The sequence below is a fragment of the Orycteropus afer genome, unplaced genomic scaffold, assembly GCF_000298275.1.
Source record: "Orycteropus afer afer isolate SDZICR_OR568_19922 unplaced genomic scaffold, OryAfe1.0 scaffold00167, whole genome shotgun sequence".
NCBI lineage: Eukaryota > Metazoa > Chordata > Mammalia > Tubulidentata > Orycteropodidae > Orycteropus > Orycteropus afer.
The window spans coordinates 6379136-6398253 of record NW_006921754.1 but is presented as its reverse complement, the minus strand read 5'-3'; the positions used below and the strand labels follow the sequence as shown (position 1 = coordinate 6398253).

General features: G+C 37.6%; 1 protein-coding gene across 1 annotated transcript in view; it reads left to right on the top strand.

Moving 5' to 3' along the window:
* Positions 1-19118, top strand: part of PTPRK (protein tyrosine phosphatase receptor type K) — an 867169-nt gene that overhangs the window by 190316 nt on the left and 657735 nt on the right. Inside the window, exon 2 of the mRNA XM_042781758.1 lies at positions 15134-15256. Coding sequence (XP_042637692.1) covers positions 15134-15256 — 123 coding nt within the window. The remainder of the gene's footprint in view (positions 1-15133; positions 15257-19118) is intronic.

The window sequence follows — 19118 nt, the reverse complement described above, 5'->3', positions numbered from 1 at the left end:
GGGCCTTTGTCAAAGATCAGCTGACTATAGGTCGATGGATCTATACCTGGGTTCTCAATTCTATTCCATTGGTCAACAAAGGCTTTTCTTAAGTTAATTTTGGACATTGATTATTTAGGGGCAATTTGTTTATACTAAATCTTTGCCAGGATAGCCTTGTCAGTTCCGCATAGTAATAATGTGTTTTATTTTGTCTATTTTTAGAGATTTGAAAATTCCTTAATAAAAGCTATGACTTGAGGTGTGAGACGAGGCATGAAAGCGGTCATACTGCACAAGAGAAAACAGACTTCAAGTGCTGTCTTCCCAGTGCTACTGCTTTTCATCTGTTATTCAAATCATATTTGCTAGTTGCTCTCCCCCTCATATTGGAACTTAAATATATTCCAGGTTTTTATGTTTCATTTTGGAAAAATGTGTTTGCCATTTATCAGTAAACCTTAAATTTATTAGTTATGGTTGGTCATTATATTTTAGAGCAAAATCTGAAGGAAAAATGAAAGTAAGGATGTTGACTAAATGGGTTATAATGCCATCTTCTAAATCTGAGAGCCCAGAATATTTCAAGTCTGCAATAAAGAAGGTTAACTTCTAATTTCCATTAAAATATTCCAGTCCCAGAGTTTTTGCACTGAATTTTTTTTTTTTATTTTTGAATTCCATATGAAATCCTATGAGAATTTTGAAATATTTTTATCATATAAAAATAGTTGAAATGTGGTAGTGTGCACATCAGGAGTTCTACTGGAGAAGTAGAGTCAGTGGTGGCATGTATTTGCAACATAAAACTTAATTTATAACCATGTTGGTGGTTCATTCTTTTTGCAGGGACCCAGGAGTGATGAGATATTGTAAGCTCATCCTCCCTTTTCTAATCCTCCAAATTATCAGTGGCATTGCTTTAAAAATAAACAAAAAGCAATGATAATGTTGTCTGGGATGGCTAGCCTAGATCCCTGGCCTCACCCTGGTCACGGAAAGAATCTCTGCAAGCAGGTGATCTGCAGGTGGGTGGAGGAGCGGGTGATGGTTGGCAACAGTGTTGGTGGCATATTACCAAAGTTCCGTCACAATGCATCAATTACACAAGCATATACACACTTCATTAAAAGCATAGAACAATCCCAAGGGGAATGGGAGCAGGTCTTCCCACAGAATGGAAAGACGTTAAGCTGTTTAATTCTGTGGGTTTTATACTTCCTAAAAGGGGAGTGAAGGGGTATGAGGGGGTGTTCTTAAGGTTGAGTGAGTCCCTTGAGTGACAGGTTGATTGACAGGCTGATTGATAAGTCCCCGAAAGCCCTTCTGTGCTTGCCTAGTATGCAAAAGACCTAAAACTACAAAAAGAAGGCAGTGCTAAACATATGATGATGATATTATGATAAGGAACTAGGACTGAGTCAGGGTATGAGGTCTTTGCACAGCATCCAAGTTAGAGAATTTCCCTAACCTCAAGTTTCCTGGGCCAGTGGTTATTCTGCTTAGTGTTCATTGGCGAGCCCATACAGGTGGTTGTGGGTTTCTGCAGGTATTGGCTTATTAGCCTCTTTAAGTATTCTGCCTCTTCCCCTTCTCTCCTCCCTCTGGAGCTGCCCTCAGGCCGGCCCCCCATTCTACCCTCCTGCCTAATATTTCCCGCATAACAATAAGATCACCAAAGTGCTTTCTTAACTAAAATACTAACCTAATAATGACTTAAATGTGCCTAGTTTTTTAAGATTCTGATGTCCTAATTAGGAGCTCTGGTGGCACAGTGCTTAAGGCATTTGACTGCTACCAGAAGGCTGGTGTTTCAAACCCACCAGCCACTCCTCAGAAGGAAGGTTGGGCAATTTACTTCCATAGTGATACTGCCTCAGGAACCCAAGGAGGGGTCACTGTGTGTCAGAACTGACTCGATGGCAGTGAGATTTTTTTAATGTCATACTTTCCAATTAATTGGCACAGAATTTTTATATAGTAGGTAGAAATAAAGATGGGAAAGTAAAGCTAGATTGTTCTGTTGTTGGTGTAGAAATGAAAAAATGAAGACTCAAGGTGGATCTGGATCCTGTTGGGACCCGGTGTAAACCTTACGCTCCCCATTCTCCCACAGAAGACTTTCTTAATGATAGGTTGGCCTTTGACTAACACGTTATTTTACATGTCTGTGTGTAGCAGTGCTTTCTGCTGCTTGAGAAATCTTTGTTGTACCTGTCATTTTCACTAATTGGTAACCATATGCACTCTCCTGAGAGGAAATTTGAGAAGAGAGTTTTTGTGATTCAGGCTTAGTCTTTGACATGGTTTTAAGGGTGACAGTAAAAGCCTCACTAGATTTTTTCGCTCTGCTGTGCATGGGGTCGCTATGAGTCGGAAACGACTCGACGGCACTTAACAACAACAAAGATTTTTAGGTAAAGCTCAGAATGCTTCTTCTATGAACAAAGGGGCAGAGGTCCCTGACAATAATGTTTCTGATATCACTCAATATTAATCTGTTTGCTTTTATTTTTGTCGGTAGCTTGTTTGCCTTTGACCTGATAGAAGGCCAAACTGTTTAAATGATGTGCAGAATGAGAACTAGATAATATATTAGCGCTGTAGTGGCACAGTGGTTAGAGTATTCAGCTGCAAACCAAAAGGTTGACAGTTCAAACCCACCAGCCACTTCTCGGGAGGAAGTTTGGGCAATCTTCTTCTGAGGTCATACCGCCTTGGAAACCCAAGGAGGGGTCACTATGAGATAGCTCCGACTCCATGGCAGTGAGTTTTGTTTCTTGGTGAAACCATGTCTAGAAACATTTTGATGGGAAGACCGAAAATAAACAAACAAACAAACAAACAAACAAACAAACAAATAAATAAATAAATAAAAAACCAAACTTACTGTCGTGGAGTTGGAGCCAACTCTTAGCGACCCCTCCTTGGGTTTCCGAGGTGGTATTACTACAGAAGTAAATTGCCCAAACTTCCTCCTGAGGAGTGGCTGGTGGATTTGAACCACCAGCCTTCTGATTAGGAGTCACATGGAAGGGCTTCTTATTACAAAGATAAAGCTTTGCTTTTCTTAACTTTTGAGATGCATTTTAGTTATTTATCTAAATTAATTGATTATCTTTTTAGTATATTTCAAAGACTGAAAACAGAATTATTGACCCTTTTAAAATGTCATTTGTATATCGAATGTTCCTTTGGCATTTTGGTGTAAAACTTTAAACTCAAAGCTTCAGAGCAGCCCTTTGTCCTTCCTCTAGAAAGCTGGGTTATGGAATTCTGTTTTACTAGGATTCAGCCTTTCACTAACCCCTTTTGTAAATGAAAAATGATCTATCACACCCATCATGCTTGAGCTGAGTCAGGAGCAATTGCTGAAATAAGCCAGAATGTGTCTGATACGGGTGAAGTGGAACCCACCAGGAATCCCTTCATGAGAAACAAAACAAAACAAAGAAATTGTTTAAATGTGAGCTTGGGTGGTTTCCAATTTTACTAAAATGTAAATATGGTTTCAGTTGGGAATTTTATTTTTCAGTACATTTACTCCCTATTACTTTGTTGAATGAGTTAGTCCAGATTGTGTATCTAATGGTAAGCGAAAAAGAGGAGATTTTACAGGGATAGATAAAAGAAGAAAAAATACAAAAGGACCTTGGGTAAATACACTAATAGTCTTTGGAAAAACACCTGACTTGTTGTCCCAGCATTAGCAAACTATGACCTTGCTTATATCCCTCCTGAATTTAGAGACCATCTAAAGAATAGATTTGATGAAGTAAACACTAATGACTGAAAACCAGAGGAACTGTGGGTTGACATCAAGAACATCATCCATGAAGGAAGCAAAAAGGTCTTTAAAAAGACAGGAAAGGAAGAAAAGACCAAAATGGATGTCAGAAGAGACTCTGAAACTCACCTTTGAATGAAGAGTAGCTAAAGCTAAAGCAAATGGAAGAAATGACAAGATAAAAGAGCTGAAGAGATTTCAAAGAGCAGCTCGAGAAGACAGAGTCATTTATTATAATGAAATGTATTATGATCTAGAGTTAGAAAACCAAAAGGGAAGAACGTCCTTGGCAATTCTCAAGCTGAAAGAACTGAAGAAAAAATTTAAGCCTCGAGTTGCAACATTGAAAGATTCTATGGGCAAAATATTGAACGATGCAGGAAACATCAAAAGAAGATGGAAGGAATACACAGAGTCACTATACCAAAATGAATTGGTCAATGTTCATTCATTTCAGGAAGTGACATATGATCAAGAACCAATGGTATTGAAGGAAGAAATCTAAGTTGCACTGAAGGAATTGGTGAAAAACAAGGTTACTGGAATTGACAAGATACCCATTGAGATAATTCAACAAATGACGCCGTGTTGGAGGCACTCACTTGTCTATGCCAAGAGATTTGTAAGACAGCTACCTGGCCAACTGAGTGGAAGAGATCCAGATTTGTACCCATTTCAAAGAAAGGTGATCCAACAGAGTGTGGAAATTATCAAACAGTATCATTAATATCACATGCAAGTAAAATCTTATTAAAGATAATTAAAAAAACAGTTGCAGCAGTATATTGACAGAGTACTTCCAGAAATGCAAGTTGGATTCAGAAGAAGACATGGAATGAGGGATATCACTGCTGTTGTTAGATCGATCTTGGCCATAAGCAAGAAAATGCCAGAAAGAGGTCCACTTGTATTTTATTGCCTATGAAAAAGTATTTGATTGTGTGGATCATAACAAATTGTGGATAACAATGAGAAGAATGGGAATTCTGGAACACATAATTGTATTCATGAGGAACCTGTATATAGACCAGGAGGCTGTTTGAACAGAACAAGAGGATACTGCATTGTTTAAAATTGGGAATGAAGTGCATCAGGGTTGTATCCTTTGACCATACTTATTCAGTCTGTATGCTGAGCATATAATCTGAGAAGCTGGACTATATGAAGAAGAACATGGCCTCAGGATTGGAGGCCATGTATATTACAACCTGTAATATATAGACGACACAACTTTGCTTGCTGAAAGTGAGGATGACTTGAGCCACTTACTGATGAAGATTGTAGACTACAGTCTACAGTGTGGATTACATCTCAAAACAAAGAAAACAAAAATCTCACAACTGGAACAGTAAGCAGCATCATGATAAATGGAGAAAAGATTGAAGTTGTCAAATACTTCTTATTACTTGATTCTACAATCAACACCAATGGAAGCAGCAATCTAAACATCAGATGATGTATAGCATTGGATAAATCTGTTGGAAAAGACCCCTTTCAAGTACTGAAGAACAAAGATAACTTCTTGAAGATTAAGCTGTGCCTAGCCCAAACCATGGTATTTTCAGTCACTTCATATTCATGTGACAGCTGGACAGTGAATAGGGAAGACTGAAGAAGAGTAGATGCTTTTGAGTTGTGGTGCTGGCGAAGAATATTGAAAGTACCATGGACTGCTAAAAGAACTAACAAAGCTGCCCTGAAAGAAGTGCAGTGAAATGTTCCTTGGAAGTGAGAATGGCCATATTCTGTCTTACCTACTTTGGGCATGTTGTCAGAAGTGACCTGGATAAAGATACCATGTTTGGTAAAGTGGAAGGTCAATGAAAAAGCAGAGGGCCCTCAACAGGGTGGTTTGCAACAGTGGCTGCAACAATTGGCTTGAGTATAGCAGGGTTCGTGGGGCTGCCACAGGACCGCACAGAGTTTCCTTCTGTTGTACCCTAGAGTTGCTATGACTCAGAGACGACTCGATGGCACCTAACAACACAGCATTAGAGTAGGGGCTGCTGCAAACAAATGACAGAACAAAATTGTTCTTAATTTTAAAATATATTTTCAAAGGTATTTATAAATGCTCTCACAGTAAAAGATGGAAAGCAAAGGTTGCCAAACAAGAGTGACAGAAAAGGGTTATGATCATATAAAGTCTTAGGGCAGGTAGCTTTAGTCACCTTATTTAAATAAAGTTCTTCGGTGAAACTACTTGTTAATCAGCTTGGATTTGTATAGTTTTGTCCAGAAAAGACCATCGCCTATCTGTGGCATCAGGGGTACTTGAAAGATGCTGACATATGATGTAATTCAAAGTATGCTACATTTTATCTTTAAAGAATGGAGCAAGAGAGTGCTGTTTTCACCAGCAAGCTATCACCTGGATAGAATGTTCTCTGTGATTGGTAGTATCTTGAAGCTGTATCCTTAGGAGAGAGCTGCATTGATGATTCTGAAAATGTGTAATCCCACTTCATTCTTTTTGAGAAGTCATTTAGGATATTGCTCATAATAAAGAGCCCATCCTGCCTGGGTTCAGATCCTGATTCTGATACTTCTTGCTCTGTGACTCCAGGCAGTTTTTAATTTTTTTTACTATGAGGTGCTTTTTAATAATATGTTCCTTTTACATTTTAATAAGCCTCTTTTCATCTGTGAAATCATTTCTATGGCTGTTTGGCATGTAATCATCCATTAGCTCCATAATGAGGTTGGATGAAGTCACATCCATACTGTCCAGGCTAATTGCGGACTCTGACTTGTGCCTGAGATCTGGCAATTAGGTATGAGACTTGAGTTGCTCACCCCTATCTTCTGGGGTCACCTCTCACCAAGGACATGTGGCCACATTTATTTGAGACAGAAGATTGCTGATCTTTTATGTTTAATGTCTGCTTTCTTATTTCACAGTACTCTATTTTATTTTACTTGCAGAAGGAATACTAGACTAGTGATCCATAGTAGGAGATAAGAAATGAATGAATAAGTGTATTTACACATTCACATATACTACATATATAAATATATACATTTATGTATCCATGTGTGTGCTGCATCATGATGTGAAATGTATTTCCTCTTGTGGGTCATGGCATTAAAAGTTTGAAGGCTTTGGGCAAAAATGAAGTTATTTTCAAACACAACCATGCCCATTCATTACTTATATCTGTGGTTGTTTCTTGCTACATTGAGATATTTTGTAGTTGTTATTGAAATTGTATGACCGACCAAGCCTAAATTCTTTACCAACTGGTTCGTTGCAGGTAAAGTTTGTTGGTCCCTTATCTAAAGGAAGGTATTTCCTGACTGTTTGATAGCATATCTGATTAACTTATGGGCATGTTCAGGGAAAACTGGTTATGGTAATATGTTAATATTACCTTTTCAGAAACTCTTTAGTCTTTCTGGGTATATTAGATGCAAACCCTACATTTCTCATTTAGGCTTTAACTGTTATGTAAGTATGTGCGTAGGGTTACATCTGTGTAGCACATGTACGGAATAAATTGTCAAGAAAGGGAATATGCAAAAAAAAAAAAAAAGGCTTTTTCTTTAAACAAAACAAAACTTGCTGAGTGTTAGGAGCTTTACATGCATTATCACTATCTCCACACCACTGTACTGTAGCTATTACAGGGGAGAAACTGAAGCTCAAAGTGTAGCAAAACCATGCACTAAAGGAGTCCTGATTGCACAACAGTTAAGTGCTCGTCTCCATGGAAAGTTTGTAGTTTCAAACCCACCAGAGCTCCATGGGAAAGACCTAGGAATTTGTTCCTGAAAAGATTGTTGTTGTTGTTGTTATGTGCCGTCAAGTTGGCCCTGACTCATAGCGACCCCTTCTTGGGTTTCTGAGGTGGTATCACTACAGAAGTAGGATTGCCCAACCTTCCTTCTGAGGAGTGGCTGGTGGGTTTGACCCGCCAGCCTTCTGGTTAGCAGTCAGGTGCCTTAGGCACTATGCTACCAGAGCTCCTAGAAAACCCTTTGGGGGCAGTTCTCCTCTTTTATGTGAGGTTGCTATGAGGTGAAAATAACTCGATGGTGTCCAAGAACAACAACTAAATGTATGCACTTGGCCATCATTCCATGCTGCTTCCAAATATGCTCTCTCTCTTCTGCCATGAAAGTGGTTGCTCTGTGCCAGTTTCTTAAAATTCCTGAAATTTTATTAATTTAAATATAGGAGATTATTAAAAAGAATATTTTGTATTGTGTTTTGCTGGAAGTTCACACAGCAAGGTAGATTCCCATTTAACAATTTCTGTACATATAGTTTAGTGACATTGGTTCCATTTTTTACAGTGTGTCATCATTTCCATTCAGGTTGTTCCCTTCCCATTAATCTAGTTTCCTTCTCTCTCCTCCCACTTCTACCACCTTACCTCTCATCTTTGCTTTAGGGTAAATGTTCGGTCTAACAGCACAGGACTCATTGGTGATACTTTTTTTTTTATGAGCTATTTGTTATTCAGGAGCTCCGGTGGTATAGTGGTTAAGGGGTTTGGCTGCTAACTAACAGATCGGTGGTTCTAACTTACCAAGTGCTCCACGGAAGGTAAATGGGGTGTTTTGCCTCCATAAAGATTTACAGCCTTGGAAGGGGGGCACTATGAGTTGGAATTGACTTGATGGCAGTGTGTTTGGTTTCATTTTAAAATCTGTTTAACTGAAAAGTGACCTCTGGGTGTGATTTCAGTACCAGGTGTATGGGGTGTCTCAGGGCAACAATCTTGGAGATTCCTCTGGTCTCTACTTATTTAGTAAATCTGGCCTTTGGAAAAGAGTTTGAGTTTTATTCTGAGTTTTTCTCCCATTCTTTTCAGGCTCTGTATTGTGTCCTTGTTCGCAAGGGTTGGTAGTGGTAGTCACCCATCATCTGATTTTTTCTGGTCTCTGGATAGATGAGGCTGTGGTTTGTGTAGGCTGTTCGTCCTGTAGACTAGTTTCTTCTTTGAGTCTTTGGTTTCCTTCTTGCTCTTTTGCTCCAGGTGAGTACAGAGCAGTAGTTTTATATTAGATGGTTGCTCACAAGGTTTTAGGACCCCAGATGCTACTCACCCGACTAGTATGTAGAACATAAACTTTATGAACTGTGTTATGTGAATTGATTACATTTTCCTAAGCCTTCAAACCCATTAAGTCCATCCTGTGAGGTGTTTGATTATGTCTAGGAAGTATCCATAACTGTGCCCCTGATGTGCTTTATTATATATATGATACATACAGAGAAGAGATTTTAATATTGCTTCTCTGTAATAATGGAGGGGAGAGAAAAATAGAGTGTTTCATTTTTTTTAGTTCATTCAGACTTATTAAAGGGAGATTATTTTGTCAGTTGGATTATATACTATTTGCTTCCAATCATAGAAAATTTGAATAGAAGCCTTACCAGCTGAATAACCTTCGATTACATACATTAAACATGCATTCTTGGCTTGAGGTAAAACTCTGGGGATGAACAATTAGTTAATTTATGTTTGTGCTTGAAATAAGCTCTTCACTCATCATTAAGAGCCATTTGTACTTATCAATAAATGATGGGTCTGGATTTTCACAAATGTGTTTCAAGTTCCTATTTCTTTATGAGGCAGCTAAGCTTAAATAATATTTTCACATACTAATTAACTACAATAAGGGCAAAGGAATTTTTTCCTTTCCCCAGAATCTGAAGTGATTATCTTTTAAGGAACTCTTATTCATAAATTTTCTTATTTTTCTTCCAGTAGATCTTCTTTGGTATTGTAGTAGTATAATATATCTTGGCCATTGACTCAGAATTATACTCTCAAAGGCATTTGTTTTTTGCGTCTGCTTGGATTTTTTCCTATTTTAATTGCTGTTTTAAGTTGAGTTGGAAGGAAGATTGGGCAGTCTATGTCTGTAGTGTGATACCACCTCAGACCGCAAGGAAGGGTCACTATGAGTCGGCTCCTACTTGGTGGCATTGAGTTCTTTTCAGTTATTTAAATTGGGAAAAGGCATCGTTTGCCTTAGAACCTATGTAAAATACTTAGACATTGATCATGGTACGTCAGTCCTTACTCCGTACCTTCTATGGGAGCTCTGGTGGCATAGTGCCTAAGGCAGTTGACTGCTAACCAGAAGGCTGGCAGTTCAAACCCACCAGCCACTCTTCGGAAGGAAGGTTAGGCAATCTACTTCCATAGTGATACCACCTTGGAAACCCAAGGAGGGGTTGCTATGAGTGGGATCCGACTCTATGGCAGTTTTTTTCTTTTTTTTTTAGTATTCCCAGAATTGTATAGAGTTAAAAGGATTAAAAAAGAACCCCAAACCCAGAAACCTATTTAGTTATGCACAGAGTCACTGTTCATCCATTCCAGGAGGTTGCATATCATCAAGAACCAATGGTATTGAAGGAAGAAGTTAAATCTGCACTGAAGAAAGTGGCAAAAAACAAGGCTCCAGGAACTGACGGAATACCGATTGAGATGTTTCAACAAAAGGAGCTGCTCTGGAGGCGCCCACATGGCTATGCCAAGAGATTTGTAAGACAGCCACCTGGCCAACTGACTGGAAGAGATCCATATTTGTACCCATTCCAAAGAAAGGTCATCCCACAGAATCTGAAAATTCTCAAAACAGTATCTTTAATCTCACATGCAAGTAAAATCTTTCTGAAGATATTTAAAAAAATGATTTTAGCAGTATATTGACAGAGAACTTCCAGAAATGCAGGCTGGATTCAGAAGAGGACATGGAATGAGGGATATCATAGCTGATGTCAGATAGGTCATGGCTGAAAGCAAAGAATACAAGAAAGATGTTTACCTGTGTTTTATTGACTATGCAAAAGCATTGGATTGTGTGGATCATAACACACTGTGAGAAGAATGGGAATTCCAGAACACTTAATTGTACTCATGAGGAACCTGTACATAGACCAGGAGGCTGTCGTTCAAACAGAACAAGAGGATACTGCATGGTTTAGAATCGGAAAGGGTTGTATTTTTTCACCAGACTTAGTCTGTATGCTGAGCGTATAATCTGAGTAGCTGGACTATATGAAGAATGTGGCATCAGGATTGGAGGAAGACTCATTAACAACCTGTAATACACAGATGACACAGCTTTTCTTGCTGAAAGTGAGGATTACTTGAAGCACTTACTGATGAAGATTGAAAACTACAGTCTTCAGTATGGATTACATCTCAATAAAAAGAAAACAAAAATGCTCACAATTGGACCAATAAGCAGCATCACAGTAAATGGAGAAAACATTGAAGTTGTCAGACTTCTTATTACTTGGTTCTACAATCAACACCAATGGAAGCAACAGTCAAAACATCAGATGACCTATAGCATTGGGCAAGTCTGTAGCAAAAGACCTCTTTCAAGTGCTGAAGAGCAAAGATATCTCCTTGAAGACTAAGATGCACCTGTCCCAAGCCATGGTAAATTCATTCGACTCATATGCATGTGAGAGGTGTACAGTGAATGAGGAAGACTGAAGAAGAGTTCACACTTTTGAGTTGTGGCCTTGGTGAAGAATGCTGAAAGTACCGTGGAGTGCTAAAAGAACTAACACATCTGGCCTGGAAGAAGTGCAGCCGGAATGCTTCTTGGAAGTGAGAATGGAAAGACTTCATGTCACCTACTTTAGTCATGTTATCAGAAGGGACCATTCCTTGGAGAAAGATATCATGCTTGGTAAAGTGGAGGGTCAACGAAAAAGGGGAATGCCTTCAACAGGATTGACACAGTGGCTGCAGCGATGGGCTCGGGTATAGCAGGGATCGTGGGCTTGGCTCAGGACCAGGCACAGTGTTTCACTCTCTTGTACAAAGGGTCGCTATGAGTCATAGATGACTTGATGGCACCTAGCAACAACAACAACAAATCAGTTTGTAATTATATTTAAGATAAAAAGAAAAATAAAACCCAAACCCACTGCCATTGAGTTTATACCCATTCATAATAACACTGTAGGACAGAGTAGAACTGCCCCATAGGATTTCCACGGCTGTAAATCTTTGTGAAAGCAGACTGCCTCATCTTTCTCCTACAGATGACTGGTGGGTTTAAAGTACCCAACTTTCGGTTAGCAACTGGATGGTTTTAACCTCTGAGCCACCAGAGCTCCTATTGAAGATAGTAGTAAATTCCTTTATTTGTCCTTTTTAAATTCTGTGGAACATACCAGTTTCTTTGTGATGAGTTTTGGTACTTACACTAATAAATTTATATTATGATTTCTGATTACAGTATATAAAGTGGATTTGTTCGAAGTTAGTTTAACTCTTCATATTGTATGTGTTCTAATATGCCTTGTGCTAATCTTTTCTGTGCCTTTAATGGAAGAAAGATTATTACTAAGTTTGTGATCACTTCAGTGACTAGATTTGTGTATCACAATTCATAGTTTAATTCACAGGTGGAAAAGATTAATTTGTCCTTTTTTGAAGGTCACCATAGAACTGGGTTGGTCTTGTATTCTAAAGTTACTGTGTTTGCCAGCATAGTTTGTCTAGGACTGTCTTCTTCCTTTTTAAACCTATATATTCCAAAGAAAAATTAATTGGGGGGTGGCAGGAAATGTAGCCTGTATCTTTAGCTAAATGAAGCTTGTATTTTACTAAGAGCAAAGAAAACTATGAAAAATAATTTTGTGTGTCTCTTCCTATTAAGTATATAGTTGCCTTGAAAGGAAGAACTTGTTGGAAGATCCTAGTAAGTTGTACACAGTATCTCATCCTTACTGACATTTTATTTTTCTGCAACTCAGCTTTGTTCTGCATTAATGTGAATCTGGGTTTTATTGAAAAGTTTGAGTTAAGAAATGACATGAATTTGTTACTGATTTGTTCACGATTCCAAAGAAAATATCTCCATATCCCTGTTCCTTTACAGAGTTACCAGCATCTATTTGCTTAGTATTCAAGAATCTGTAAATGCTAAATATATTGGCAATATAGTTTTATTATTATTATTCTTTTTTTGTACCTCATATTTCTGAGTACTGGTTATTTCAGTGGGCAAGTGAAGAATAGAAAGAAGTTCTGGAAGGGCCTAATCAACTTGATTTTAATTTTCATGTGAAATGCTTGCGAAGCCCCGTTAGTGATCAGAGTGGAAGCAGACCATTGCAGTGATAGATTGATCTGTTAGCTGAATGATTGGCTACGAGGAATTAGCAATCTGTGAAATGGCTCTTCAAAAGTGATTTTCCTCCAAGGGTCAAGGAACTTGTGGGCTTCATCTTTCTGGCATGATTTGAAGCTACTTGCTGTAGCCTTATCACCAGTAGCAAATACATTTGAAAATGGAAGATGTTTTCTAGCTCATTTTTCCTGCTTTCTGCCTAACCACATTTCTCGAACACCAACCAGATCAGTATTGCCTGCTTCTATTGTGCTGTACATCTCAGTGAACCTTTGTAATCATGAGTTGTGTTATTTATTTAATTTATGTATTTGTTTTGACATTTTCTTTCTGAAAGAAAGTAATACTGTATGCAAGGACATCTTGAACTCAAGAATATGCATATAAGAGAACTGTGTGTCATAGATGAACTTATTTTAAACTGTTAAATTAAAATTCATCTTTTAAAATTTCTTATTACTTAAGCCAAGTGAACCTGCAACTCTTTCCCAGACTTTGGTGGCATGTTGCTGATATGGCAGTGACGTGCAATAAATAGCAGGGGTTGACCCACTTATTTTTGTACAGCTCCTCTTAGTTGTTACTACTAATCAGAATGCTGAAGTCTAAAATTAACAGTGGCTATGAAGGACAGCAATTAAGACCATTTGTCTTCCAAATGAGTCAATGTGGGTTCCACTGGTAGCTTAAATTTATGTATAGAGGGCACTCACACTATTATAAAGGGTAATGGGGCCTTGACAGCGTGTGTTGCAGAGCAGTAAGTCGTTTTGGGATTGCAATAGCAAATTATATTTTGGGAAAAGCTTTTCCCTTGCTGTGTAAATATTCATTTCCTAGCAACCCCTTTTCATTGATTAATTTTAAATTAAAAGTATATAATTTTTCATATGACATTTATGAAAACTTGTAAGTATACTTAAAAGACATTTTGTTATAATGCTTTCAAGTTTGGATAACTGCTGGAGTTTGAATATCTTGAAAATTTGGTGTAGTTATAAGACTGATTCAAGGAAACACACATACGTAGTCTGCTTTTGGAAAAGGTTATGAGGGCTATCACATCACCTAGACATTTCTGAGTTCTGCCTTCTTTCTTTGTCTGTGACGTTGATTGCCTGTCATTGGTGAGGCAAGCAACTTTTATTCAGATTTGAATTGTCCAGCTTTTAATGAGAAAAATGAAGTCCCTGATTACAGAGAAGAATTTATGGGCCTGAGATGTGCCACCCCTAACCTGCTGCTTGGTCAGAGAATTTGCTGAGTTTCTTCACAAATATCCCCATGGAAACTAAACAAATAAGCTACTTGAAAAGAGACAGGTTTGGTTTTTCTCATTAAACCCACTGCTGGATTTTCATTAGTTCTAATCCATTTTCTTTCAAGATTAGACATATAGGCCAGTACTTATTTTCATTATTCGAATAAACTAAATGTGTTAAATTTTGTGTGTTTGCTTGTGTAGACTAAGAAGCAAATAAGTAATCATTTTACTTCTGTAAAATTACCCTTGAATGTAAAGCTAGAAGGAAATTTAAAAAAGGCTCAAGTAAAGGGAAAGCTACCTCCATTTTTTTTTTTTTTTAAATAAGAGGTTAGAAAGGGGGTAGTTGTGGGAGGAATTATAGGCTAATCTGATAGGTGTCATGCTTCAAGTGTTTTTTCTTGAAAATCGTAATTGTGTATGGAAATAATCTAGATAAAGTACAGAATAATACATCATCTCCCTCAAGCTCTTCAGTCCAAAAAGCTTTTTATATGTATCATTTGCTGCCATGAGTAGATGTCAGTGTGTTCTTTTAAAGCAAGTAATTTGGTAAGACTTAAATATTTCAGTTTTTGAATTTGCATTATAGAGAGAGACAGTTTTCACCCTTTTCTTTCCTTCCCATATTCCCACAAAAGTTGTTAAAAACTATTTAGATGGTGGTATGTGTATTTCAGGAAAGGCTCACTGTGTATGTGTCTTCTATTAATTTTTATTTTTCAGTTTTCAAATTCTTTTGAGTCGGGACCGACTCTACAGCACATAATAACAACAACAAGCAACATGCCCCAGAGAGGAGATACTGATAGAAATGCCTTTGTATGTGCAAAAATTAAAGAGAATAGTGATAAATTGGAGTCATGTTTGTTGTTAAAATTACAAGAACCACATTGCATGTTTCAGTATAACATTTTCTGCTCCAGCACTCGCCGATTTCAGAAAGTCTCTTTTGAACATAACGACAACCTTCTTCTTCCCTCTAGGTGGCTGTACTTTTGATGATGGTCCCGGGGCCTGTGATTACCACCAGGATCTGTATGATGACTTTGAATGGGTGCATGTTAGTGCTCAAGAGCCCCATTACCTGCCTCCCGAGATGCCTCAAGGTGAGAACTTCTCTGAGAGTTTAGTCAGTATTAGGGGATAGCTTTGGAGTATGTCGTACGTTCTTATTTTAGGTATAATAACAACTTAATTGTTATAATAAACTAACTTATTCATGCTGCATGACCACATTTAAGAGCTTTATGCATTCACTATCTTTCCCTCAATTACTTCCTACAATCCTATAGTCTTTAGGAATGCACACTATACCTTTGTTATCTCTGTCACTGAAAAAGCATAATATTACTTTTTTTCCTATAGGATAAAAAAGCAAAATGAAAAGGAAACAAAAATATAAAAATTAGAAAGCTGACTAAATAAAGAAAATCCTTAAAAAAAAATCTAAAGTGTGGGACCAACTTATTTCATAGCCATCCAATTAAATTCATCATTTGATCCAATCAGAATGAGGCGAAGGCCTTACATTCTATGGTGGGGAGAGAAATCATCTTATTCTCTTACTGGTAACAAGCTTGCCACTGGCTCTAGGGGGAGATCACTGGCAGAAAAAGTTGTCACAGGGAGAAAGCCTTCTCTGAGAGAATCATAGAAATTCACAGGACTGAGCACTGTTCAGTTCTTAACTAGACCTTGTTAATGTCCTGTAATTTTTGCTTATGTGAAATAATGCATTTTCTTTTCATTTAAACCACTTTGATTTATACTTTTTCTTAGTTGTGGAAAACATATTAACTAATACAGTATAACAATATATGCATGCCATTTCATACAACATCAGATTAATATTTGTATCACCAATTTTACCTATTTGAAATGAATTCTATGTTCTGTGCATATATGTTTAGCAAACATGTATTAAATTATCAAAATTGAAATGTAAACAGCACTTTAAAAATGCTATACTAAAGCATACGAACTAATTCCCTTCAAGTGTTTATATATATGTGTGTGTGTGTGTGTGTGTGTGTGTGTGAGTGAGTGACATGGGAGCTCTGGTAGCGTAGTGCCTAAGGAACTTGACTGCTAACCAGAAGTCTGGTGGTTCAAACTCACCAGCCACTCCTCGGAAGGAAGATGGGGCAGTCTACTTCCGTAGTGATACTGCCTTGGAAACCCAAGGAGGGGTTGCTATGAATCGGGTCCGACTTGACAGCACATAACAACAACAACATATTACATATAATTGTGTTTTATATAATAGTGTATAAATAATACCTAGGAGCTCTGGTACCGTAGCGCCTAAGGCACTTGACTGCTAACCAGAAGGCTGGGGGTTCAAACCCACTCCTGAGAAGGAAGGTTAGGCAATCTACTTCTGTAGTGATACAGCCTTGGAAAGCCAAGGAGGGGTCACTATGAGTTGAGTCCGACTCGACGGCACATAACAACATATAATTCCTAGAGTCTCTGAGTGGTACAAATATGTAAGTACCTGGCCATTAACTGAAAGATTGGAGGTTAAGTTTCCAGATTTTGCTTTGTAAATGAAAATAGGAAATATATCCCTTGGGAAGATTTTTATTGATCTTTCCTGTACTGGGTACTTTGATAGTAGGGTGAATTAAATCTGTTTCTGTTCTAAATTGTCATATACCATGGCTGAGTAGGCACATGGTTATTTCTAAAGCTAAATTGAGCCATATTTTCTTGCAGAGGAATAAATTGGTATTATGTGGCTGGTACCTTTTGCTTCTTTTATTTGACTCCTCTGTTGTCAGCAGACTCATTTGATTTTGTGCATAGGTTTATATTTTTCTTTGAAGGGTACATAGGCTCATTTTCCTGGTGCATTTTAATTAAAGAAACTCTTATAATTTTTCACCATCGTTTTCTCTGTGGTATATTTAGACTGAATTTTTCAGATAAAATTAAAGTGGGTGGGCTGGGAGATGCACACATTTTGACTGTTTATCATCAGAGAATAATCAGAAGGACGTTGATTTATGGAAATGTTACCATTGTTAATTACCGTTGAAGGTGGGTGATGAATAGCTGAACAGATCCTGCTCAGATGACCTTGTTGGCTCACCTTTGATGAACAGCTTAATCGGTGGTTCCAGGACAGGATGATATGCACAGAAAATGAAAGTGTTTGAAATTCCACCACATCTTCCAATTAATAGGACATTAAGTAATTAATCATGCAGAGGGAGGAATAAAGGTCACGGCCACTTTATTTTTGCCAAATGTAACTTGTATTTAGTCATAAGAGGTGAGAAGAAGAACCCATGTACATATTTGATCGCTCTTCTTTTTCTGTGATGAATACTATTTTTCCCATTTCCTTCTGATACTCCTTTAAAATGTTTATTAAACCTTACCTTTGCACAAATTGGGAAAAAGGAGACATTTAGATTTAGCCTATTAAATGCATATGAAGAGCCCTTTTATTTTCAACTAAACAGGGTAGGCATGCTTACATTTTATTTTTAAAATTAAGGTTAAAAAAAAAAGGATCTCTGACAGCATTAAGGTAGGAACACTGGATCTCTGATCAAAACTTGTTACTGAACTCTTCTACTTTGACAGTATTCATTAGATTTTGTTTATTGACGGATTTGAACACAAAGAATAGAGGGGTTAATAGATGAGAAAAAAGAAGAATGAAGACAGTGGAAGAAAATAATAAAGAAAAGAAGAAAACTATTTCTCCTGGTGGGGAAGTAGAATACTGTTGATAATTGCTTAGTATTTCACTTTGCAGCTCTTGGTTCCACACATTGTTTTTGTCAAGTGACGATGATAAGTGAAAGGTCTGCCAACTATTTTCAGAGACGTTTGCAAAAGCATGAACAATTCATTTGAAATATGAACCTACTCAGTCATCAAGAAAACGCAAATCAATATCACAGGCAACTACTGCATACTCAGTGGAAAGGGGAAAATCAAAATTCCAAATGAGAATGTGCAGCAACTGAAATGGTCCCGTATTACTGCAGATTGGAGTGTACATCTGTACAGCCACTTTATGAAGCTGTTTGGACATCTGTCTTGTCTATTGATGTTTGTTTGCCTATTCATCCATCCATCCATCTATACCTAGCAATTCTGTTTTTGGAGATAAGCCCGGCAGAGTGAGATCACGTGTTACCAAAAGAAAAGTACATTTATAGTAGCAGTATTAATACTAGTCTCAAATGGAAAACTGCCCAAAGGTCTGATAACAGCAGAATGGAGAAAGCAATGTTATATTTCTATAAGGAAATGCTATACAACAATAAAAATGAGCAAACACGCAAGAATTTGGATGGATTTCACAAAAAATAGTAATTGGAAAGAGACCAGACACAGAAGGGTGCATGCTATATGATCCCATTTATATAAATTTCAAAACAGACAAAATGGATTGATATTAGTGCTAGGATTGTGGCTAAAGGCAGCTTCTGGACTCTGGTAATATATCATTTTTTTGATTTGAATGATATTTATAACAGTGATAAAAGAATCAGTGAACAGTAAAATTGGGAGTTGTGTATTTTTCTGTATGTACTTTGTATAGTAATAAAATTGTCAAAAAATAAAGCAAAAATAAAGCTACTGCTTGGAAAGATGCTATGGAGGAACTAACCTATTAGGTGAAAAATGTTTTAGATTTGAGTAAAGATATGTAATAGGCAGCCTCAAATAGGTCCAAACTCTTCCTTCACTCTTGGCCCACCTTTTCCACACTCAAAGATGGTGTTTTTATAATCTTAATGCATTTTCTTATTCTTCCACATATTGAAGAACTGTGTCCTGAGTTGTTTCTGATGCTGAAGTATAACCGATATGCTCAGGAATCAATGGTATTGAAGAAGAAGTCAAAGCTGCACTGAAGGAATTGGCAAAGAACAAGGCTCCAGGAATTGACGGAATAGCCATTGACATGTTTCAACAAACGGATGCCCCACTGGAGGCACTCAC